Source organism: Rhinatrema bivittatum, chromosome 1 (assembly GCF_901001135.1).
Source record: "Rhinatrema bivittatum chromosome 1, aRhiBiv1.1, whole genome shotgun sequence".
In the NCBI taxonomy this organism is placed as follows: Eukaryota; Metazoa; Chordata; class Amphibia; order Gymnophiona; family Rhinatrematidae; genus Rhinatrema; species Rhinatrema bivittatum.
In genome coordinates, this window is record NC_042615.1 from 559486082 (window position 1) to 559512181 (window position 26100).

At 44.6% G+C, this 26100-nt stretch overlaps 1 protein-coding gene across 2 annotated transcripts in view; it reads right to left on the reverse strand.

Annotated features, from left to right (window-relative positions):
- The window catches only part of LOC115099247, a 503007-nt gene that overhangs the window by 240109 nt on the left and 236798 nt on the right, over positions 1 to 26100 (reverse strand). For both annotated transcript variants that reach the window (XM_029616734.1, XM_029616743.1), the window contains one exon: positions 19173 to 19342. In XM_029616734.1, coding sequence (XP_029472594.1) covers positions 19173 to 19342 — 170 coding nt within the window. The remainder of the gene's footprint in view (positions 1 to 19172; positions 19343 to 26100) is intronic.

Genomic DNA, 26100 nt, shown 5'->3' on the forward strand with positions numbered 1-26100 from the left:
TAAATTCAACTCTATAGAAAGAAGGATTGTGTGGTTGAATTGTCCTGTTGTCTATGGAGAACACTTCTTACAGGTAAGCAACTTTGCTTTCTCTGTGGACAAGCAGGACTGAATTCAACCACATAAGAGGGGATTCCCAAGCTGAAAGTGGCAAGATATTAATATTTGCTTCTTGCTAAGTGATGAAGAAATTGCAACCAAGAGTAGACAAGATGGGGGAAGACTTGAGGCATTTAGTTAATAATGCTCTTAAACAAAAATAAAATAAATAAATAAATAAATAAATAAATAAGTACTGCTTGTCCAAAGCTACCATCATTATGGGAGTCATATTCTAGACCAGTGGTTCTCAACCAGTGTGTCGCCAAGCACACGCAGGTGTGTCGCCACACTTCCCAGTCCCTCGCTGACCTAGCTGCTCCCCCTACCCGAGCAAAATAGGTCCTCCACCTGGGCTTAAAATGCTGATAGCCCATGCGGAACGCGGCAGGACAGCTGGAGTCAGCGGCACCGGCATGCTCTCTTCTTCCTGCCCCCGTGGCCCGGAAGAGGAAGTGGTGAGCAGCGGGTGCCTGCGCGGGAAGAAGAGACCATGCTAGTGCAGGCAGCGTCAGCCCGAAGAAGAGAAGAGAGGCGCAGCCTGAGGAATGAGCAGTGTGGCTTGGAGAAAAACGAAGAACAACTTCAACCCCCGCGACCGATGGGACTCCTTCTCCGCGACGGCTGAAAATGAAGGGGGTTGCTGCTGCCTTTAGGGTTGGAAGTGGAGGAGGCTGCTGCTGTCGCTAGTTCGGGAGGGAGGGGGGTGAGTGAATAACCAAGCATGTGTTTGAGGTGCCGGGTGTGTGCGTGTGAGTGAGACAGCATGTATGTGAGTGATTGATGCCTGTATATGTGAAAGAGAGTATGTGTGAGAGATAGCATGAATGGAAGTGTATGACTGAGAACCTGTATGTGTAAGTTTGTGATTGAAAACCTGTTTGTGTGAAAGAGTATGCATGTGTGATTAAGATCCTTTGTGTGTGAGAGAGATCATGTGTATGTATAATTAAGAGCTTGTGTGTATAAGTAAAGCAGAGTTGCTTACCTGTAATAGGTGTTCCCACAGAACAGCAGGATGTTAGTCCTCACATATGGGTGACATCACAGGATGGAGCCCAATCACGGAACACTTTTGTTTCTAGAAATTTGACTGGCACCTACTGGGCATACCCAGCATGGCACCCAACCCTGCATCCAGCAGGGTCCCCCTTCAGTCTCATCTTATAGTAAAAAGTATGTGCGAAAAATAAAATAAGAAAACGTAAGTGAACCCAACTCCGCAGGGTGGCGGGAGAGTTTTGTGAGGATTAACATCCTGCTGTCCTGTGAGAACACCTGTTACAAGTAAGCAACTCTGCTTTCTCACAGGACAAGCAGGATGGTAGTCCTCACATATGGGTGAGTAGACCGAGCTGAGGATGCCCAAGCAATACACCAAATGCACCCAAAGACGTGCAACAGGCACAACAAACAGGGGTGGAATTTGGTAAGGAGGGCATTCTGAAACCCTGAACGGGTTGGTGGAAGGATGTTGGGTAGTTAAACTGAACACAAGTTGCGTAGAACAGATTGTCCGAACATGGAATCTTGTCTGCCAGCCTTATTTAAGCAATAATAGGCTGCGAAGGTATGGAGAGAACTCCAGGTAGCAGCCTCACAAATATCAGCAATTGGCACCGAACATAGGTGCGCTACTGAAGTCACCATGGCCCTGATAGAGTGTGCTTTTATACGGTCTTGCAGCGGAATGCCTGCTTGCTGGTAGCAAAAAGAAATACAGTCTGCTAACCAGGAGGAGAGGGTCTGCTTTCCCACAGGATTTCCCAATTTGATGGTGTCGAAAGAAACAAACAATTGAGTGGATTTCCTGTGGCACGACGTGTGGTCTAGATAGAAGGCTAGGGCACGTTTGCAGTCCAAGGAATGCAGAGCCTGTTCTCCTGGGTTTGAATGGGGCCTGGGAAAAATGGTAGGTAGGATGATGGATTGATTAATATGAAATTCCAATACTACCCTGTCATGCAGAATTTTAGTGAAAGGCGGGTAGGTAACTAAAGCCTGCAACTCACTAACTCTGCGAGCGGAGATGATAGCGAGAAGAAAAACTACTTTCCAGGTGATATAGCGGAGATCACAAGAGTGGAAAGGCTGAAACGGAGGTTTCATGAGCCGCCCCAAAACCACGCTAAGGTCCCAAGCAGGGGCCGGAGGGTGCAATGGAGGTTTTAAGTGGAGCAAGCCTCTCATGAAGCGTGTTACTAAGGGTTGTGTTGAACTAGCAGCATACCCCAATGCCCTTATGAAATGCGGCTACCGCGCTGACATGCACCATGATGAAGTTTTCAGACCTGACTCTGACAGGTCACCCTTTTCAGCATTCACCCTCTTTCTCTTGCCACATATTATTCTGGCTTGATTGGAGCTTTGGGTGACTCCTTCCTCTTCTCTGCTGGCAGCTGAACCCTAAGTCATATGTACACATTGAGCTGCTGGGCCTAACTACACTCCTGTCCTTTCCCTCCAGACAGCAGACCAGAGAACAGCCCTCTAACAGGCCGATACAGTACAGTACGCTCCGACGGAGCGCACTGCTAGCCAGCATTTGGATGCGCTAGCTTACTCCTTATTCAGTAAGGGGTAATAGCACGCCCAAAACGTGCATCCAACCCCCCCCCCCCCCCGAAGCTAATAGCGCCCGCAACATGCAAATGCATGTTGATGGCCCTATTAGGTATTCCCGCGCGATTCAGAAAGCAAAATGTGCAGCCAAGCCGCACATTTTGCTTTCAGAAATTAGCGCCTACCCAAAGGTAGGCGCTAATTTCTCCAGGCACTGGGAAAGTGCACAGAAAAGCAGTAAAAACTGCTTTTCTGTGCACCCTCCGACTTAATATCATGGCAATATTAAGTCGGAGGTCCCGAAAGTTTAAAAAAGTAAAAAAAAAAAAAATTTTAAATGGACCCGCAGCTGGCGGGTCGAAAACTGGACGCTCAGTTTTGCCGGCGTCCGGTTTCCGAACCCGTGGCTGTCAGCGGGGTCGAGAACCGACGCCGGCAAAATTGAGCGTCGGCTGTCAAACCCGCTGACAGCCCCCACTTCCGTCAAGAAAGAGGCGCTAGGGACGCGGTAGTGTCCCTAGCGCCTCTTTTTACCACGGGACTAATTTTAATAAATTAAAATACTGAATCACGCACACAGGAGAGTGGCCTGTGCGCACGCCGAGAGAGCAGGCGCTGGCCTGCTCTCCCGCGTTTTTACTATATCGGCCCGTATATCAGGTAGCAGATGGGGGTGAGGGTTTTGGACAGGATGGGAAGGGAAGGGAAGGGTGGGCTCTTCTTTGCTGTCCTGTCAGCTCCAATCTCATCTGCTACTATCCTTCACTGTTTTTGAGTGCAGCCAGGGGTGGAGGTGGAGAAGTGGGGTCAGTAGTAGAGCAGGGATAAGCAGAGAAAACCCTCTGATCCCTTCCCCAGACCCTCCCTTTTATCGCTGAAGCAATCAGCAGTACTGTCAGGCCAGGAGAGGGACTGGGGGGAGATGAGACTGGAGCAGAATTGCCCTTCTCTGCTCTATTCTATTTTGGTGCTTCCTGCTCCAGTCCTTCCCCTTCCGTTTGCTGCAGTGCTACTCAATTGTAATGTGACCAAGAAAGCAAGAGCCAATTTGCATTGAAAGAGACACAGGTTGGCCACGCCTAATCTATAGTATCTGAATGTAATCCATTATGAAGTGCCTTAAATGTGGAATATACAAAATAATATTTTATGTCAGAAGCGCCGAAGGAGCGCGACAAAGGGGCTTGCCCCTTTGTGCGCCCCTTCGTGCAGCCTCTGAGTCTCAAGAAGAAGTAGATAATAGAAAAAAAAAAAAAAAGTAAGAAGGATATTCATCTCCTGACTTCAACCTCAGTCATCCCCTCCTTCGGCTGCTAATCTCTCGACTACAAAGCAAATGTACCCGCCCTCCTTTTGACCAGGGACCCTCTCTGAGTCACATTCCTCTTTCAGAAACCCATAAACAAACAAACCTCCAGCATCCATCAATCGGACTACACTCAACCTCCAGCTTCCTTCACTCGGACTACACTCAACCTCCAGCTTCCTTCACTCGGACTACACTCTATCTCTATCATCCATCACTCGGACTACACTCAACCTCCAGCTTCCTTCACTCGGACTACACTCTATCTCTATCATCCATCACTCAGACTACACTCAACCTCCAGCTTCCTTCACTCGGACTACACTCTATCTCTATCATCCATCACTCGGACTACACTCAACCTCCAGCTTCCTTCACTCGGACTACACTCTATCTCTATCATCCATCACTCGGACTACACTCAACCTCCAGCTTCCTTCACTCGGACTACACTCTATCTCTATCATCCATCACTCGGACTACACTCAACCTCCAGCTTCTTCACTCGGACTACACTCTATCTCTATCATCCTTCACTCGGACTACACTCAACCTCCAGCTTCTTCACTCGAACCGCACTTAATCTCTACCATCCATCATTCGGACTACACTCAAACTCCAGCTTACTTCACTCGGTCCTCTCTCAACCTCAACCTCCAGCATTCATCACTCGGACCACCCTTTGTGCAGCCCCTGAGAACAGAACCTGCTTCATTGGCCACGTCTTTCTCCTTTCATATCTTGAAAAGAACTCAGCGTTTCACCCTCAAAACTTTAGGTTTACATAGGCAACAAGAGTCAAGACAGCTGAGTCAACATCAACAACCAACATGCTAACTGGTTTCCCAATCCCCTTACATCACCATTTTTGCCATGGTTCATACTCCATTCCTATCATCAGGAAACAACGCAATCATCAAACTAAACCTCTACCACAACATTACAACCGTCAACAAAGGCTAATTCCAATTATGATTTCACCTATCACTCAATTCCTGGGCCTTTCTCTTCTATCCCTAACACTTTTCAACGCACAATCGCTTTCGAAAAAAACTCACATCTTAAATGATTACCTTACAGAAGTAAACCCAGATATCTGTGCAATCACAGAAACATGGCTTAAACCCACAGATATAGCTCTATTAAACCAACTACCTACTCAACTTTACAATTTTTTCTCCATCCCTAGACTCAAAAGAAAGGGAGGAGGTCTGTTCCTAGCATCCAAGAAAGAGCTAGGTTTAACTTTACAATATTCAAACATCACATCGAACATAGAGTTTGCAGTTTTTAAATCCGAGCATCTACAAATTGGCCTAATCTACGCTCCTCCTGGAACTATAGACTCTGACCCCTCTCCGGTCATTGAACTTACCGCCAAATATTTCAACCCAGATAAACCTGCCATTTTATTGGGAGATTTCAACATACATGTCGATGCTTCACCACAAACAGCAAACTGTGTTACTCTACTTTCATCACTCAGCTATATGGGTTTTCACACAAATAATAAAAGCCCAACCCATAAAGCAGGCCACACGTTGGACCTTATTTTCATTAATCAGTGTATCTTGCCCCCTGATTCACCCTCTTGTTTTCCTGTCCCTTGGACGGACCATCAAATTATCAACACGACACTCAAGCTCTCAGGACATCTTCCCACTTCATTCCCAAAAACCACTATCCAATTTAGGAAACCCTGTTCCACAGACCTTCTTAGCAACCATCTCTCTAATGAATTATCTCAACTTGATCTCTCCAACGCTTCTACAGCCATATCTTCATGGTGCAACATCACCAATAAAATGCCAGATCTAACCTGTCCTTCAATCACCAAAGTAGTACAACCTTCGCCTGACAACAGAAAACCCTGGTTCACCACTGAACTGAAGCTGCTTAAACAAAAACTAAGAAATAAAGAACACCACATGGAGAAAAAACCCATCCCCCACAACATTAGCTGTATACAAAACCACTCTCAATGCCTACAGGATCAACATTCTTAAAACTAAGAGAGACTTTTTCTCTAAAAAAATACATCATTTCATCTTTGATTCAAAAGCACTCTTCTCCTACGTTTCTGCCCTCACTAAACCAACCCCTCCTACCATCCCAGATGATCAAGCTCTCAACAAAGCCTCCGAACTAGCTGAATACTTCAAGGAAAAAATTGATAAATTGACTGTTTCTTTCTCTTCATCTAGTTCTTCTCCTCCATCTACACCTAATACTCCACCAAAACTAATACGACTCTAGAAACTTTTGAAACCACATCAGCTCTTGAGATCGAAAATATTCTCAAGAAAATGAAACCATCCTCTCATCCCTTAGACACAATTCCAAACAACCTCCTCATTGCTATAAGGAATACCATTTCAAAGCCAATTGCCGATATCATTAATTGCTCTCTTTCCCAAGGTCTAGTTCCTGACCAACTTAAACTAGCAATTCTTAAACCTCTTCTTAAAAAACCAAATCTTCCGGCCACAGATCCAGCTAACTTCCGCCCACTAGCCAATTTGCCAATGATCGCCACAAATTATGGAAAAGATAGTCAATAGACAACTATCAGAGTACCTGGAAGAAAACTACATTCTTGCACCTTCCCAGTACGGTTTTCGTAAATCGTTAAGCACTGAATCCCTACTTATCTCTCTCACCGACAATATTCTAACTAATATGGATAAAAAACAACCTCACCTCCTTATTCTTTTAGATCTCTCTGCGGCTTTTGACCTGTCAACCATTCATCTTGTATTACAAGGTCTGATAGACATAGGCATTAAGGGAACAGTACTCAGCTGGTTCAAGTCCTTCCTGGTTAATAGACAATTCAAGGTAAAGATAAACAACAAAGAATCACACCCGGTCCCAGCAAATCAAGGAGTCCCTCAAGGTTCCTCCCTCTCTCCAACCCTTTTCAACATTTACCTTCTCCCTCTCTGTCGTCTTCTTAATAATCTAAACCTAACACACTACATTTACGCGGATGACATCCAAATACTCATCCCAATCTCAGAATCCCTACACAAAACCTTGATTCACTGGAATAATTGCTTGCAACTAATCAATCATCTTCTATCCAGTCTCAGCCTTATTCTCAAACAACAACAAAACCGAGATCTTAATTATCAATCATGACGTTAATAACAATCTAATATACCCAGCTGTCCCACTCATTTCTACCACTCCTATAATTAATCACTCACCATATGTACGTGATCTAGGCGTCATGATAGATAATCAGCTTAACTTCAAAAAATTTATAAGCACCACCACTAAAGACTGCTTCTATAAACTTCTTGTCCTGAGAAAATTGAAACCACTTCTCCACTTCAATGATTTTCGGATGGTTCTACAAGCCATTATTCTAACAAAAATCGATTATTGCAACTCGCTCCTTTTGGTCTCCCTACCTCATCCATCAAACCCCTCCAGATGATTCAAAACTCTGCAGCTAGAATCCTTACCAATACAAATAAAAGAGACCATATAACCCCCATACTAAAACTCCTCACTGGCTGCCTATTAAGCAAAGGATTCTATAAAATATACACAGCAATTCATAAATCTATTTACAACATATCCCCACTCCACTTAAGTACCCAACTTCGTTTTCACTCTTCATCTAGACCTATCAGAGGAGCTTATAAAGGCACACTCTATGTTCCTTCAACAATATCCTTACATCAGAAACGTACCATCTCTTTAGCAGGACCCGTCCAATGGAACATTGCTCCCGCCAGACATCCGCCTTGAGATCTGCTTCGCTTCCTTCAAAAAGAAAATTAAAACCTGGCTCTTTAGCCAAGCTTTTCCAGAACTTTGATTATTTTTTACCTCCAGCTATCAAGATTTTCTCACCATCGCAATCCCTTCTGCAGATCACATTTATCTTAGACAATTACGCCTTATTTTATGATTTGGTTTCTCAAAGAGACTATACAATTTTCTCAATGTTATTTTTCGAACCTGTTTTCCATGTTTTCCAAGTTCTATAACCTTGTTATATGTACCGCCTCTTGGCGTAATTTTTATGTTTCAATGTAAACCGATGTGATCTGTATTTTAATACAGGAACACCGGTATATAAAAATCTAAAAATAAATAATAAATAAATAAGTCTTTAGCTATAGTAGGTTAATGAATGCAAGCACAATGAATGTTTGGATGTGTTTAAGTTTAATGCATGTTTAGTATGTTGGTCCCATAGGTATGCAGGAGTTTCACAAATAGCAACAAGCACTAACATAATATTAAATAAACTGACATTATAAATACTACCTTTTTCATTTTCTATAAAATATTATGCTACAATCAAGTTATGCTTGATAATCAAAAGTAAACAGCAATAAACTGGAGGTAGAAGAAAAACAAAATGCAAAATTATTAAGTTTCATTATTTTTGGCCAAGCAGTTTCTTCCTATTTCTTTAAATCTTCAGCTAAACTGGAACAAGGAATTAGATCGTGGTGCCATGAATCTATAGATTTCCCCTCTATTTTATATCTAGCATGCATAGTCTGGTCATTGTAGCGGCAGATCTTTGGCCAGGGGCCATGCAAGCACAAGTCCTAAATACAGTCACTGGTTGTCACCTCGGAGTTCTGACCATGAATCCCTCCCATGGGTTGTGGGTGTACACCATTCCCAGACAACCCAGGAAGCAAAAAAATCAACTGATGGATTGAACTGGGCAACTTTCACATAGAGAGGCCGATGCAAAAGAAATGCGCTGAAAGTGGGCGCTGAGTGTTCAGCACCCGCTTTCCTAATGCCCCCCCCCCCCCCCCAGGCACCTCAATTGAGGGCGCCATGCAATATTTTAATTAGGGGTCACGCTGTCATGGAGGTGCTAGGGTTGATTGCGCACCCCTAGTGCCTCCTTGATAGCCAGCACCCAGGAGTGGTCAGCTGGCGCGGGTGTCCGCTGGTTAAGAAAACGGATGCGGAATTTATCAGCTTCCATTTTCCTAATCAGCGCACAGCCACAGGTTTGGAAAACGGACGCTGGTTAACTGAGCATCTGTTTCCCGAACCTGACCACCGGCACTTTAAACAATTTTTTTTTTTTTTAATCTTTCGTTCCTCTGACTTAATATCGCCACAATATTAAGTTGGAGGATGTACAGAAAAGCAATATTTTTGGCTTTTCTGTACAACATTTTGGGGTGCTCAGAAATTAACGCCTGCCAAAGAGCAGGTGTTAATTTCTGAGCGCAAAAATGTGCGTATTGGATGCACATTTTTTTCACTGCATGTGAAGTGAATAACTAATAGCCTCATCAACATGCATTTGCATGTGATGAGTGCTATTAGATTCCCGGCGCGTTGGATGCACGTTGTGGAGGCACTAATTCCCTTATAGCATAAGGGGCTGTGGACGCGCCTATACAACTCGCGTCCAACTGCAGGTTAAACAGTGTGCTCGGCTGAGCGCACGGTATTGCATCGGCCCCAGAGTGCAGTACTGTCACTAAGACACCGGCCTGGTCCCAATTACATTTTTTAATGTCTATTCTTTTGTGATTCAAAATAAACCTATAAATGTAAAATCAATATTTGTGCTTCTGTGAAGTCTAACACAACATGTTATAAATCTGGTTTTGCACATTGGAAACATGATGGCTATTTTAGATCTTGTTTCTGTTGAAAACAGCCTTTCACAGTAATAATTGAAATTACAACTATTCTATTGAGAATTCCAAAGAACAAGAGAATTTAATTGTGTTCAACACTCATTGAAAGGCCTTATCCTGTAAGCGTTGGGCTGAGCAGAGCTTGCATGTAGGATTGAGATGAGATCATATCTCATATACTAGTCATTACTTGAGCATAGTACATATTGGGCTGAAATAGATTCTATGTAACTACTTTATGAGAACCTGGATAAATACAGAGAATGATAACAGCATCTATAAATCTTTGTATGTCTCACATTAGCTTCACACTGAACACTTTGCTATCTATCAGCTTGCCATGACTGAATTTTTCTTTTCTAATGTAAGGACTGTTCAATAAATCAATCTATTAATATCACTGTGCATTGTGAAAGAACAAGAAATGGGAGACAACAGCAGTCAGTAGTATATAATCCTGAACTTCTACAAAATGCTCTATTTCTTATTAGCAATAACTAATGTATTGGCACTATGACTGGAACAAGTATAATTACACATTTCCTCGCCCTTAAATTATAATACTTCCTATTTTCTAAGCTAGATTTTATATATATATATATATATATATATATATATATATATATATAGATATACATCTCTTTAGTTGTAATTAGTTATTGAGTTTTTCTTTCCCCCTCTGCTTATCACCTCCCAGTTACATCCCCCTGTTTTATTGTAACTTTCCGCTCCTTCTGGTTATGGTTAACGTTATAATGCTTCTGTTCCCTGTAAACCGATTTGATTTGATCTGTATCATGAAAGTCGGTATAGAAAAGCTTTAAATAAATAAATATATATATATATATATATATAATATATGTATCCTATTAATACAAAAAAATATATAAAAATTTATGACTATTTGGCCAAATTGAGCATATCACTTGGCTACTCCCATGCTTTTTTTGGAAAGTTGGGCAGTTTTGAAATTTAGTAACCATGAAGGCCATATTCACTCACTGTTCAGATTACAAAATTACTTGGTCATTCATCAAGCCACATTTGGGCCTTATGGCATGATAAATGGGATCTAACATGTGATAGACGTGCGATATTTATCGTGTTGTGTATTAGCATGCAAATATGATAATGAGTATGTAAAAGCTAGATCCCCTTCTCCATTTTGCAGAAAATATTGCAGATTAACAAGGGATTTAACATGGGAAACAATATATATTTTTTTGGCAGTAGAGGGGAAAGCAAATTTGCTTCCCTTGTAACAGGTGTTATCCCAGGACAGCAGGATGTAGTCCTCACATATGGGTGACATCATTGATGGAGCCCTATTGTGGAAAACTTTCTGTCAAAGTTTCTAGAAACTTTTGATTGGCACTCTGAGCCCACTGAGCATGCCCAGCATGCCATGATATTCTCTGCCACAGGAGTTTCTCTTCAATCTCGTATGCAGCAATAAGCTTTAGCAAAAAATAAAATAATAAAACATATCAGACCCAACTCCGCAGGGTGGCGGGTGGGTTTCGTGAGGACTACATCCTGCTGTCCTGGGATAATACCTATTACAAGGTAAGCAATTTTGCTTTATCCCAGGACAAGCAGGATGCTAGTCCTCATGTATGGGTGATTAGCAAGCTAGAGGCTGAGTCATTTGTAGTGAAGCAACAGTGAAGTATTGTTGTTGAAAATGAGGTAAACAAAGATCACAGCAGATTGGATGTAGAAAGAGTTGGGATTAAACTGGAAACAAGTTCTTTAAGACAGATTGTCCATATGCTGAATCTTGTTGTCCTTGTTTGTCCAAACAATAATAAGCTGCAAAGGTGTGAAGAGAACTCCATGTTGCTGCTTTACATATGTCAAGAATTGGCACTGAATGATAGAGTGCTACTGAGGTTGACATTGCTCTTACTTAATGCGCCCTTACTCGCCCTTGGAGAGGAAGGCCTGCCTTTTCATAGCAAAACTGTATGCAATCTGCTAGCCAATTGGATAGAGTATGTTTACCCACTGCTTTTCCCGGTTTGTTTGGATCATAAGATACAAAGAGTTGAATGGATTTCCTATGGACTGCAGAGTGGTCTAAGTAAAAGGCTAGTGCATGTTTACAGTCCAAGGTATGTAAGGCCCATTCTCCTTGGTGAGAATGAGGCCTTGGAAAGAATGTGGGTAAAACTATGGATTGGTTCAAGTGGAATTCCGTAACTACCTTGGGAAGGAATTTTGGATGTGTACGGAGAAACACTCTGTCATGTAGGAATTTTGTATATGGGTGAGTACGTGACAAGTGCTTGTAACTCACGAACCCTTCTAGCCAATGTAATGGCTATAAGGAAGATAGTCTTCAATGTAAGAAATTTATGATCACAGGAATTCATGGGTTCAAAAGGAGAACGCATGAGTCTTGTTAAAACCAAATTCAGGTCCCATTCTGTGACAGGTGGCCGAATTGGTGGTTTAAGGTGAATTAAACCTCTCATAAATCTACTGACAAGAGGATGTATAGATATTGGTGCATCTCCCATCTTGTTATGGTAAGCTGAGATTGCACTTAAATGTACTCTTACAGATGATGTCTGGAGACCAGAATCTGAAAGATGGTATAAGTAGTCTAGTAGAGAAGTTGTGGGGCAGGAGAAAGGATCAATACTCTTTTGCCTGCATCACAAAGTACACCTTTTCCATTTCGAAGAATAATTCTTTCGTGTTTATTTTAAATTTTTCTATACCGGCATTCGCGATGAGTGTTGAAGGTTTACATGAAGCTATAAGCACTTGAGATACATTGGTTGAAAGATTGAGTGGTTGTAAATCAAGCTTTCAACATCCATGCTGTCAAGGATAGGGACTGAAGGCTGGGATGGCGCAACCGACCCTGAACTTGAGTTATGAGAGTGGGAGCTACATCCAAGTGAATTGGTTCTCTGAGAGGTCTAGAAGTGTGGGAAACCATACTTGTCGAGGCCAATACGGGACTATGAGAATCATGGACCCCTTGTCCTGTTGTAGCTTCACTAGAGTTTTGGTTATTAGCGATATCAGAGGATACACGTACAGAAGGCCTGAGTTCCAAGGGTGAGCAAAGGCATCCTTGGCTAGTTTGTGATTCTGTCTGTATAGAGTGCAGAATGTGTCCACTTTGTGATTCAGGTGTGGCGCAAAGAGGTCTATTGCTGGTTGTCCCCAACATTGAAATATCCTGGTCGCTACTAAGGGATACAGGGACCATTCGTGTGGTTGGAACTGATGACTGAGTCGATTTGCCACTACTTTGTGAATGTCTGCCAGATAAGTGGCCCGGAGAAACATTGAGTGTGTCAGGGCCCAGCCCCAAATCTGTGCAGCTTCTTGACAGAGGAGATACGAGCCCGTATCTCCCTGTTTGTTGATGTACCACATGGCTACTGTGTTGTCCGTTTGGATCAGAACAGTCTTGTGTGACAGAGCATAACGTATAGCTCGAAGTTCCAGGAAATTGATTTGAAATGTTGCTTTGAGTTTTGTCCAAGTACCCTGGGTTTGGAGATTGTCTATATGAGCTCCCCAACCTAAGGTGGATGCATCTGTAGTTAACGTTATCTGTGGGACTGGTTGCTGGAATGGAAGGCCTTTGTGCAAATTGTCCCTGTTCGCCCACCAAAGTAGAGATGAACGTAGCTGGTGGGTTACTTGAATTGGAGAGGACAGTGGCTGAATGGCTTGGATCCATTGTGATCTTAAAGTCCATTGGGTTACCCTCATGGCTAACCTTGCCATAGGAGTGACATGAACTGTGGATGCCATGTGGCCTAGTAAGGTTAGAAACTGATGAGCTGTTGCTTGTTTCTTTGAGTTCATCGAATTTGCCAGTAGGGAAAGCGTGTCTGCCCGACCCCCGGGTAGAAAAGCTTTTGAAAGTATTGTGTTCAATTCTGCTCCTATGAATTGAAGCAGGTGAGACGGAATGAGGTGGGACTTTTGATAATTGATGAGAAAGCCTATGGAGTGAAATAGAGTAATTGTTCGACTGAGGGAAGCCAGAGCTCCTTGTTGAGATTGACTTCTGATGAGCCAGTCGTCTAAATAGGGAAAGACATGGACACTTTCCTTGTGCAAGTGTGCTGTTATTACTGCCAGACATTTGGTGAATACTCTGGGAGCAGAGGCAAGTCCGAATATAGTACTCTGTACTGGAAGTGTTGATGACCCACCATGAAGCGCAGATACTTGCGATGAGGCGGGAATATTAGAATGTGAGCGTAAGCATCTTGTAGATCCAGAAAACAAAGCCAATCTCCTGTTTGAAGAAGTGGAAGCATGGTGCCTAGAGAAACCATCCAGAACTTTTCTTTCTTCAGAAATTTGTTGAGATTTCTGACGGCTAGGATGGGTCGTAGGCCTCCGGTTTTCTTTGGAATGAGGAAATAATGGGAATAGAATCCTCTGCCCTGCTGAGACCGGGTTACCAGTTCTACAGCCCTGGCTCTCAGAAGGGTGGATAATTCTACTTGCAATTGGATTATGTGATTTTCGCTTAGAGGAAGAAGTCTCGGAGGAGAATCTCTTGGAATTGAGAGGAAATTGAGTTGGTAACCTTGAGATATTATTGCAAGTACCCATTGGTCTGTTATTTGTACCCAATGGTTGTAGAAGGATACTCGGCCTCCTACCGGAAGATCTGGTTGAGGATTGAAGAGATGGCCTTGATCTCTGGGAAAAACCTCAAAAGCCTGCAGCCGGTCCCGTCTGTGGTGGAGGTTGAGGCCTAGTCACTCTAGGTTGTCTGGGCTGAGCTCTTTGCTGTGGTCTAGTAGATCTGCCCCTTGAAGCTGGAGGGTAATAACACCTCTGTTGATAGAAGAGCCATCTAGATTCTTTTCTGGGAGGCCAACGAGATGACTGGGCAGCAGAATCCTGCGGAATTGATGAAAGTTGGTGCAGGGTTTCTGTGTGCTCTTTTAATTGTGCAACTGCATCTTGCACCTTGGAACCAAAGAGGTTGTCACCTAGACATGGTAAGTCAACCAATTTTTTCTGGACTTCAGGCCTGAGGTCCGATGCTTTTAGCCATGCCCAACGTCTTGCACTTATCCCAGAGGCCGCTACTCTGGAGGTTGTTTCAAATCCATCATAAGCAGCTCGGACTTCATGCTTACCAGTTTCAAGTCCTTTGTGAATAATTGCTTGGGCTGCTTCTTGATATTGCTGTGGTAATGATGTTGTAAAGTTTTGCATCTGTTTCCACAGATTTCTTTGATATTGAGTCATGTATAATTGGTAAGATGAAATTCTGGTATTTAACATGGCTCCTTGGTAAATCTTTCTTCCCAGAGAATCTAAGAATTTATGATCCTTTCCTGGAGGAGTGGAGGAATGCGGCGTTATCCTTTTTGATTTCTTTTGTGCAGATTCTACAACCACTAATTGGTGTGGAAGCTGTGCCTTTTGGTAGCCAGGAACAGACTGTACCAAATGAGTAGTGTCCATTCTTTTATTGATAGCCGGACTGAGCATGGGCGCTCCCAAAGTCGATGCTGTAAGTCCAGGAGGACTTGATGAACAGGTATGGCTACTACTTGTTTTGGAGAATCCACAAATTGGAGAACCTCCAATGTTTGTTGCCTAGAATCCTCCTCCGTCACCAAGGTGAAAGGTATGGTGTTTGCCATATCCTGGACAAAATTCGTAAAGGATAAATCCTCTGGTGTAGATTTTTTCCTTTGGTCTGGAGGTGAAGGATCCGACATACAGACACTTCCTCTGAAGATTTTATGTCCCTCACCCCAAGTATCGTATGGATCATCTTGATGGGGAGATATGGAAGAAGGTCTTGGAGGATGAGGAACTCCTGAGAGACCTGGTTGCGGGTCATCGAAGGGAATCCGTCCAGGAACCTCTTCTTATGGTATGGAAGGAAGAGCACGGACCACTTCATCAAATCTTTTCATGAGAAGTTGGTACAGTGCCAACTCAGGATGTCCTGGAGCCCCAGGTAACATCGGCATCGATGGCATCGGGTGTGGCATCGGGTCTGACATCAGGTCTGGCATCGGTGATGGAATCGGCATTGGCATCGATGGTCGTCTTGGCATCAACTTGGGTTGTGGTGCCGGCATCGGTGTAGGCACTGGCATCGACGAGGTTGTCGGCAAAGGTGTAGGAACCTGCATCGACAGGGTTGTCTGCATCGGTGTATGCACTGGCATCAGTGCGGGCACCAGCTTCAGTTTAATGACCAGCATCGGTGAAGGCACCGGCATCGGTGGAGGCACCGGCATCGGTGTCGGAACCAGCATCGGTGAAGGCACCGGAATCGACATCTGGAGGCCTGGAGCACCGTTTGATGGATGAAATCCGACAATTCCTGCGGAACAGCTGGTGCAGGCAGAGCAGCTGTACGCGGTGGCGGTGTAGATGTCGATGGAACCTCCACAGAGCCCTGTGGAGATTCGATTACTGGTGCGTCTTCATGGGGTGAAGGCCCTGGCGTCGAAGGTACCGGTGTTTCCTGAACTCTTGGCCATTTCGCAGTCGGTTCCTCTGGGGAATGAAGCGCTGCAGGCGTCGATGTGTGTCGATGTTGATGACGGTGATTTGAGTGGTGTTCCATTTCTGAATTCGTCGATGCTATCGATGACGTCGACGATAGATGGTCCCCCGACCCTTCCGGACATTTTTTCAAAATTACTCTTTATGAGACTCCAGCCGGAGAGGATTTAGTCGAGGTAGAGGGAGATGGTAACAATTGTAGATGGAATAGATGCTCCATCTTCTCTTGGCGGGCTTTTCATCCCTTCGGAGTCATTTCTGCACATTTAGTGCAGGTTGTGGCATCATGTTTTTCCCCCAAACAAAGAACACACTCAAGGTGGGGATTACAGATGGGACATTTTTAAATCCCGTAACCATTTTAATGTTGACAGCCATCGATGAGAAGAAAGTGAGAGAAAATTTTTTTTTTCTCAGAGAGTAAAAACGAGACAAGATTACTCACCAGCCGGTGGAAACCTGAGAGAGAGATCCCATGTGGGAGAATATATTTGAGAAAAAGTGACTTTTAGTCAGTAAAACACTATGAGAAAATCTCACAAGGCTCCTGCTCCGCGATGCCTACAGCAGCGCGGAAAACGAAGACTGAAGAGAGACCCCTGTGGAAGAGAATATCATGGCATGCTGGGCATGCTCAGTGGCCTCACAGGGCCAGTCAAATGTTTCTAGAAACTTTGACAGAAAGTTTTCCGCAATAGGGCTCCATCAATGATGTCACCCATATGTGAGGACTAGCATCCTGCTTGTCCTGGGATAAAAAAAATTTTTATTGAACCAAAGTGGCCATTAATCGCAGATTGCGGCAATTATTGCATGTGATAAAATGAGGCTTTTTCTCTGACATACCTACACAGCACTGCTGGGCCAATAAAACAGTTTTTCTTACTTTTCCTGTCTTCTGAAAGCTATAGTGTTAGAGGGAAGTGTACTAGCAGTAGGATACTGGCTACTTCGGGCTGCTCAACAACATGATCAATTACAACAACAAGAACAACTATAACAGGCAAGAGAGACTTAAATGCCTCCTAAGGAAGTATCCGCAATAGAGCCAGAGCTGTAAGCCCTACTGGGGGAGTATCCTGGCCATGGCAGGGTTTGCCACGCAGGAGGGCATGCAGGCGGTACAGGGAGTGCATCTTCCATCCACAAACTACATTGCTAGGGATGTTAGAGGAACATGTGGTTGCCAGGTATCGTCTCAACTCATCATGGATTTCAATAAAAAACTCAGAGGGGATCTGGAGCCAGTCACAGACAGGTCCCACCCTACACCAAGCCTCACCTAGGGCCCTAACACCAGTGATAACGCTGTAATGCATGCGATAAACACTGCATCGTGAAATGTGTTTGCAAATTTGAAAATTGTATTCATGGGAGGAATTTGGGCGGAGTAAAAGGAAATGAGGGCTAGTTACCGTTGCGTGCAATAACATAATGCATAGAATTGTGGGATTTTACGCTGGAAATAACTACAACCTTTTTCTTCTGGGCATAATTCCTGCAATAGCTGTATTTTACGACTGAAACGGGATTTATTGCAAATTCCATTTTGGGAGGGGAGGAGAGAGAGAGAGAGCCTCTTTGGAGGCCCACTGATTTTTTAACTTTTTATACCACTGTAAGAGGGGGCACTAGTAACTTGGGGTGAACTTTGTGGGGTGGGATGGGTTCTGGGGGGTAATTTTACATGCACAGTCATACATACGAACAGCACAGTTACCATCAGTGAAGATTTAATGTGATTTGGAGGGATGAAAGGTAAAAGTAGATTTGTACCATGTTCTCTCTACCTAACTTGATGTTAACTTTTTTGTGAGCGTCCACAGAGGCGCTTTCTCTCTCGCTCTCTCCCAGCTTACAATGTGAAAATATCACAGGTGTGATAAATTTAACACGTCACAGTAAAACAGCTATGCGAAGCAGTACCAGAAAAATTACCCTAACCATACCCGTTTTATCGCAGGCACTATTTTTGCTATATTTATCACAAAATGATTAATCTAGGCCTAGATTCACCATTCTAATGCAGAATGGTGACCATTCTAACGCAAAATGTGAATCCAGTGAAAATGGGGGGCGGGCCTGCAAAAGCCGGCAGTCTTTGCACCACCGCGGTGTTTTCGCTGCCGGTTTTCGCATCGCAGCATCTTTCGCATCACAGCATCCGCCTCCTCGCCTCCCCGATTCCTCCCCTCGCTGCCCTGACTCCAACCCCGGCAAGCTATCGCACAATAGCTAGATCGGGGCGGATTCGCGACGGAGTCAGCACCGGAAGGGGAGGAGTCGGGGCGGCACCAGGGCAGACACACCGAAGACATCGCTGACGGCGAAAAGGTAAGGTAAGGCCCCTTATCGCCGCCAGTAACACGCACAATAGCACCACCTTTCACGGTGGCGCTATTGGTTCGCAAAAGCCGGCAGCGATAACACCACAGTGGTGCAATTGCTGCCAGCTTTCGCAGGCCCGCCCCCGGTACCACGCGATTTACTAAGGCCTGCGATTTTAGAAAATCCAGGCCTAAGTTTGTTAAAAAAATATTTTAAATTACTTGTTATTTTAATGATGTCTTGCATTCCCCTATGTTTCATTTGGTCTGTGTCCTTTTTTTTTCCCACTCCCTATTTTCCTTTGGTTCACTCTTCCCTGTTCCTGCTCCCCTTCCCCTGTTTTTTCCACTTACATACATGCGTTAAAAGCAAGCAAAGTCCTATGGGAGATATGCGAAGTAGTTTTGCTTGAGTAACCTCTTAAAATTAGGAGAATATTTTTGCACAGTAGGTATATTTTAAATTATACGTGCACAAGTGTGTGTATGATTTAAAATTCAAGCACATCTCCGCTCATGCACCGATATAGTGCATGTATGGGTGTATGCTCACTTGTTTGAAAATTAGGCTTTATTGTGGGACAAGTATTTATAATAGAAGCCTAATCTAGAATAAGTGCCCTTCTCTCGAAAGATATGCTCTCTTGTTTCTATTTGCAGTAACAAACGAAAATACTTAAATGTTCAAAATGTAAACTGGATTGCTGACACTACCTTAAGAGAATCCTTGCAGTTACGAAAGAATTGTGTGAGTCCTTCATCAGTAGTACCTCTGGCCTCATCATGACATCGGTAAAGTGCAAAGGACTGTGGATGACGGAGTCCTATGCTGATCAGCCATTCATCATTCAAGGAATGGCAATTAGTAATTTGAATTTTTCTCCCTGAAACAAAAAAGGTCATATTTAGAGATAATTTAATATTAAGAAATAAAAGGCACAACATCCTCCTTGTGTTATATTGTGTGCTTAAGGATGTTTATCAACTTCTGATATATTCTTATAAATATTTTCCAATCTGCAGTTACATTCAACAAGCAAGACTACAATGTCCATGTAACAAACTCCTTTGCCTCCAACCCTCACCATCTCTTTGACAAACTCACCTCTCCACTCAAACTGCCTCTGCTTCCTACCAACCACTACTTTTACTCTGCTCAATCTGTGGCTGACAACTTCTTTGACAAGTTTTTGAAGAGTAATCTTAAGTTCTCTAGCAAGTCACCTCCCCTCCTCCACTTCATTCCTTTAAAATCACAAAGAAACTGCCCATCTTCTCTCCTTCTGCAAATCTGCTACTTGTTCCTCTGACCTCATTCCCACTCACCTTCTCATTTCTATTTCCTCTGAAGTCATCCATTCTATCCACCATATCCTCAATATATCACTTTCCACTGCAACTCTTCCCACTGCCTTCAAAAATGGTGTGATCACACTGCTCCTCAAAAAACCTTCACTGGGTCTTACCTGCCTTGTTGTCATCCTATCTTTCTCCTCTCTGTCACTTAAAAATTACTCAAATGTGTAGCTCACACACACAGTCTTGACTTTCTTTCACCTCAAATCATTCTCAATCCACTCCAAACTGGCTTTCACCCTCTGCATTCCACAGAAAGCACAGTAGCTTATCTGTAACAGGTGTTCTCTGAGGATAGCAGGATGTCAGTCTTCATACATGGGTGACATCATCTGATGGAGGCCGGCATGGAAAACCTATGTCTGATCCTTTCTAAGCATGCTCTGGCATGCAATATACCATGCATTCATGCAGGGTCCTCTTAGTCTTTTAACACAGAATTAAGAAGAACATAAAGAACAAACCCACGAAGTGGAAACCCAACTCCATGGGGAGGTGGGTGGGTTTCATGAGGACTGACATCCTGCTGTCCTTGGGGAAAACATGTTACAGTTAAGCAACACTGCTTTCTCTGAAGACAAGAAAGATGGCAGTTCTCATACATGGGTGAATCCCAGCTATAGATGGACCCCTTAACAAAATAGGGACTAACAAAACAGGTGCCAACAGACACAACAACGTTTTGTTGGTAATAGTATGGGTGCAGCCTGAACAGAAAGAACTGGCCCTAGGCAGGAAAAGAGTTGGGTTCTATACTTCAAACAAGTTCCAAAGGACATATTGGCCAAACCTGCTATCGCATCGGTCATCCCTATCCAAAAAGTAATGAGATGCGAACCAGTGGATAGAACTCCATGTCACAGCTCTGCATATCTCCTCCATAGGGACTGCTCGCAAGTGGGCCACCAATGCTGGCTCGAACAGACTGAGCCCTGACATGACCCCCATGATGCAAACAGGCCTGGGCATAACATAAGAAGATGCAGCTGCTAGCCAATTGGAAACCATCTGCTTGGCAATAGTGATCCTCAGCCTGTTCTGATAAAGAAACAAAAAGTTGGGTGGACTGTCTATACGTTTCTGTCCTCTCCAGATAGAAGACTAAGGATCTCTTGCAGTCCAAACTGTGCAGTTCACCTTGGTGCAAATGGGGCCTGAGAAAGAATTCTGGCAGGATGATGAACTGATTAAAATGTAAGTCTGACACCACCTTAGGCAGGAACTAAGGGTGGGTGCGCAAGACCACCCTATCAAGAAAAAAACTTAGTAAAAGGTGGATAAGCCACTAAGGTCTAGAACTCGTTGACCCTGCACACTGAAGTGAACGCCACCAAAAACAAGATCTTCCAGGTCAGGTACTTCAGGTCACAGGAGTGCAGCCGCTCAAAAGGAGCTTTCATCAGCTGAGCCAATATCACGCTGAGGTCCCAAGACAAAGTGGCAGGTCTTAGGGGAGGCTTCAATTGAAGCAGCCCCTCATGAAACATTCAATACCTTATAAACCATGATGATATGTGCCAACTGCACTCAGATGAACTCTAACGGAATGGGTTTTCTGACCAGCTTTGGAGATGTGTAGAAGGTATTCAAGCAGTTTTTGAATAGAGCAGGAGAAAAGATCTAGGACCTTTTGCTCACACCACACGGAAAACCTCCTCCACTTCAGCCCATAAAACTTTCTGGTGAAAGGCTTTCTAGAAGCCACAAGGACACAAGACACATTGTCTGGGAGAAGAAGGAGTTGTAGAATCAACCTCTCAACATCCAAGCTGTAAGCGAAAGGGCCTAAAGGTTTGGATGTCACAATCTGCCCCGATCCTGAGTGATAAATTCTGGGGAAGTCCCCAGTCTGATCGGTTTCTGGATGGACAACTCCCAAAGGAGTGGAAACCAGACCTATCTCGGCCAATGGGGGGCTATGAGGATCATAGTCCCCTTGTCTTCCTTGAGCTTCAACAAGGTCTTTGCCACCAGTAGAACTGGAGGATACGCATACAGGAGACCCTGGTCCTAATGAAGGGCATAGGCATCTAAGGCTAGATTGTCATGTGTCCTGTATATGGAACAGAACTGAGGAACGCTCCTGTTCCAAGGAGCCACAAATATATCCACCTCCGGACTTCCCCAGATGTGGAAGATACGATTCGCTTCCCCTTGGCCCAGAGACCATTCGCGGGGTCTGAAGGAGTGACCAAATCTATCCACTATCCAATTCTCTGAACTAGCCAGATAAGTGGCTCTAAGCCCCTTCCCATGGGAGAGGGTCCAGGACCATATAAGAACCCATACCTACCTGCTTATTGATGCACTACATAGCCACTTGGTTGCCCATCTGGATCAGCCCATTTTTAATGGATAGCCTATATCTGAAAACCCACAGAGTATAACAGATCCCCATAGCTCCAGGAATTTGATTTGACAGAGATGTTCCTGGGTGGACCAATGACCCTGGGGATTTCCATTAGCTCCCAAACCCTGGCTGGACACATCCATAATTAGGACAATTTGAACCCAAGGAATTTATAAGATTACCTCCTTTCCAGGTTGGAAATTTCTCACCACCAGAACAAGGAGTTCCGTAGGGATGGATCCTGAGTGGCTTGAAGCCACTGAGATCATAAGGTCCATTGGATGCTTCAGATATTCATGCATGCCAAGGGAGTAACATGCATTGTGGCGGCCATGTGGCCAAACAACTCAAAATGTGCCAAGCTGATACCTGCTAGCTCTGTTGAATCTCCACTGCAATCGACATCAGTATGATGGCCCATTGCTACGGCAGGAAGGTCTTGGCCTAAGCCATGTCTAGCAGGGCTCCTATGAAGTCCAATTGAGGTGATGGGCTGAGATGGAACTTGGAGTAGATGATGTTGAACTCTAGAGACTCCAACAACCAGATGGTCAAGTGCATGAACCTTTTGGCCCCTGCCCAAGAGGCGCTTTTTGACGAGCCAATCATCCAGATAGGGGAAAATATGCACTCCCAATCTGTGAAGGTATGCCTCCACTGTAGCCAGACATTTAGAAAAGGCCTGCGAGGGCAGATGCCAGCTCAAACAGCAAAACACGGCACAGGAGGTGTTATTTCCCCATCATAAACTGAAGATACTTCTGGTGACTGGGGAAGATCTCGATGTGGATATGTGTGTCTTTCAGACCGAGAGCGCATAGCCAATCAGCAAATGTTGCTTGCCTGTAACAGGTGTTCTCACAGGACAGCTGGGTGACATCACAGGATGGAGCCAATCACGGAACACTTTCGTCAAAATTTCTAGAACTTTGACTGGCCCCTACTGGACATGCCCAGCATGGCACTAAACCTGCAGCCAGCAGGGGTCCCCCTTCAGTCTTGTTTAAAGCTATAGGAAGTGCCAAAAAATAAAATAAGAAAATGTAACGAACCCAACACCGCGGGGTGGCGGGCGGGTTTCGTGAGGACTAACATCCTGCTGTCCTGTGAGAACACCTGTTACAGGTAAGCAACATTTGCTTTCTCAAAGGACAAGCAGGATGGTAGTCCTCACATATGGGTGAGTACCGAGCTGAGGATGTCCAAGATATCCACCAAATGTTCCCAAGATGTGCAACCGGCACAACAACTGGGGTGGAATTTGGTAGAGGGCATCCTGAACTCTAACGGGCAGGTGGAAGGGTGTTGGTACATCAAGTTGCAAAAAGGATGCACAAGACAGACTGGCCGAACATGGAATCTTGTCATCCAGCCTTGTCTAAGCAATAATGGGCTGTAAAGGTATGGAGAGAACTCCAGGTAGCAGCCCTTCAAATGTCAGGAAGTGGCACTGACCGTAGGTGCGCTACTGAAGTCGCCATGGCCTTGACAGAGTGTGCTTAACACGGTCTTGAAGTGGAATGCCTGCTTGCTGATAGCAAAAGGATATGCAGTCCGCTAACCAGGAGGAGAGAATCTGCTTACCCACAGGCTGTCCCAATTTGGTGGAATGGAAAGAAACAAACAATTGAGTACTTTTCCTGTGGGCAGCTGTATGGTCTAGATAGAATGCTAGAGCCCGTTTACAGTCAAGGGTATGCAGAGCCTGTTCTCCTGGATTAGAATGGGGCCTGGGAAAGAAGGTTGGTACTGTATAATGGAATGATTAATGTGAAACTCCGATACTACCTTAGGTTAAAACTTAGGGTGAGTGCGGAGTACTACCCGGTCGTGCAGAAGTTTAGTGTAAAGCGGATAGGTAACTAGGGCCTGTAACTCACTAGCTCTGCGAGCGGATGTGATTGCCAAAAAGAAAATCACTTTCCATGTTGAGATATCGAAGATCACAGGATTGGAGAGGCTCGAATAGTGGTTTCATGAGCTGACCCAAACCAGGTTGAGGTCCCAAGAAGGGGCCGGAGGGCGTAGTGGAAGTTTGAAATGGAGCAAGCCCTTCAAAAAGCGTTTCACAAGGGGTTGTACCGAAATGAGTACATCCCCAACACCTTTATGGTAGGCAGCTACCACACTGACATGCATCCTGATGGAAGAAATTTTAAGAGCTGACTCTAATAAGTGCCAGAGATAGTCTAGAAATTTCGTGGTGAAACAGGTAAAAGGATCAAGTGACAGTGAGGAACACCATGACTTAAACCTGTTCCATTTGTAAAAATAAGATTTTCTCGTGGAAGGCTTCCGCGAAGCAATCAGGACACGGGAAACTGGCTCCAAAAGGTTGAGTGGCTGAAGAATTAGCCTTTCAACATCCAGGCAGTCAGGGGCAAGGCCAGAAGATTGGGGTGCCGAAGGCACCCGTCGCTCTGGGTGATCAGAAGCGGGTCCTTCCCCAGGGGAATGTGCCTGCAAATGGAAAGATCCTGAAGAATTGAAAACCACACATGGCGTGGCCAGTGAGGAGCTATGAGGATCATGGTTCCCTTGTCCTGAAGTAACTTCATGAGAGTCTTCGAGAGAAGTGGAAGTGGAGGGAATGCATATAGGAGACCGCTGGCCCATGAGAGGGAGAATGCGTCTCTTGGTTGTGAGTGTTGGCTGCAAGTGAGAGAGCAAACATTCTCTACTTTGCGGTTTTGAAGTGATGCAAAGAGGTCTAATTGAGGATAACCCCAACGTTGGATATTGAGTTCGCTACTGTGGGGTTGAGAGAGTGCGACCCAGCTTGTCTGCCAACACATTGTTCACTCCCGGCAAGTAGGTGGCCCTGAGGTACATCGAGTGGGAAAGGGCCTCCGCCCATATCTTGCCACTTCCTGACACAGTAGGCAGGAGCCCATTCCTCCCTGCTTGTTGATGTACCACATAGCCACCTGGTTGTCTGTCTGTATCAGGATGACCTGGTTGGACAATCAATCCCAAAATACCCTGAGAGCAGATCTTATTGCTCGAAGTTCCAGGAAATTTATTTGGTGTTTGGCTTCCTCTGGAGACCAAGCTCCTTGAGTTTGCAAATTGGCAACATGTGCTCCCCAACTGAGGTTGGAAACATCGGTGGTAAGAGATATTTGAGGATTTGGGGCCTGGAAGGGCAGGCCTTGGAGGAGATTGATCTGATTTTTCCACTAAGCTAGAGACTGATGAAGTGAGTCGGTAATGTGGACATGGTTGATAGTGGTTGAACGGACTGTCCATTGTAACCTTAGAATCCACTGCATGACTCTCATGGCCAAGCGGGCCATTGGGGTAAAATGAACCAATGATGCCATGTGTCCTAGCATAATGAGGAAATGGCATGCAGTTGAGTGATGTTGAGACTGAAACTGGTATGCGAGAGAGATGAGAGCGAGAGCTCTTTGTCGAGGCAGAAATGCCTTTGCTTGCAAGGTGTCCAAGTCCGCCCCTATGAATGATAAAGTTTGAGATGGGACTAAGCAGGATTTCATGTAGTTGACGAAAAATCCTAGCGAAATCAGAGTGTGTAAGATAAAACGTAGGGACGACAAAGCAGCTTGCTGAGTGGGAGCCCTGATCAACCAATCGTCGAGTTAGGGGTAGACGTAGACACCTTGAGTCCTGAGGAATGCTGCTGCTACTACGAGGCAGTTGGTGAAGACCCGTAGAGCAGATGCCAGGCCAAATGGAAGCACTCGGTATTGATAGTGCTTTGGGCCTACCAGGAATCGCAGAAATTTGCGATGAGACAGAGTTATTGCGATATGTGTGTAAGCATCCTGGAGGTCTAGAGAGCAGAGCCAGTCTCCTCTTTGCAGAAGAGGAAGGAGGGAACCCAAGGTTACCATCTTGAACTTTTCTCGTTGGAGGTACTTGTTGAGGGCACGCAGGTCCAGGATTGGACGAACGCCTTCTGACTTTTGGGGA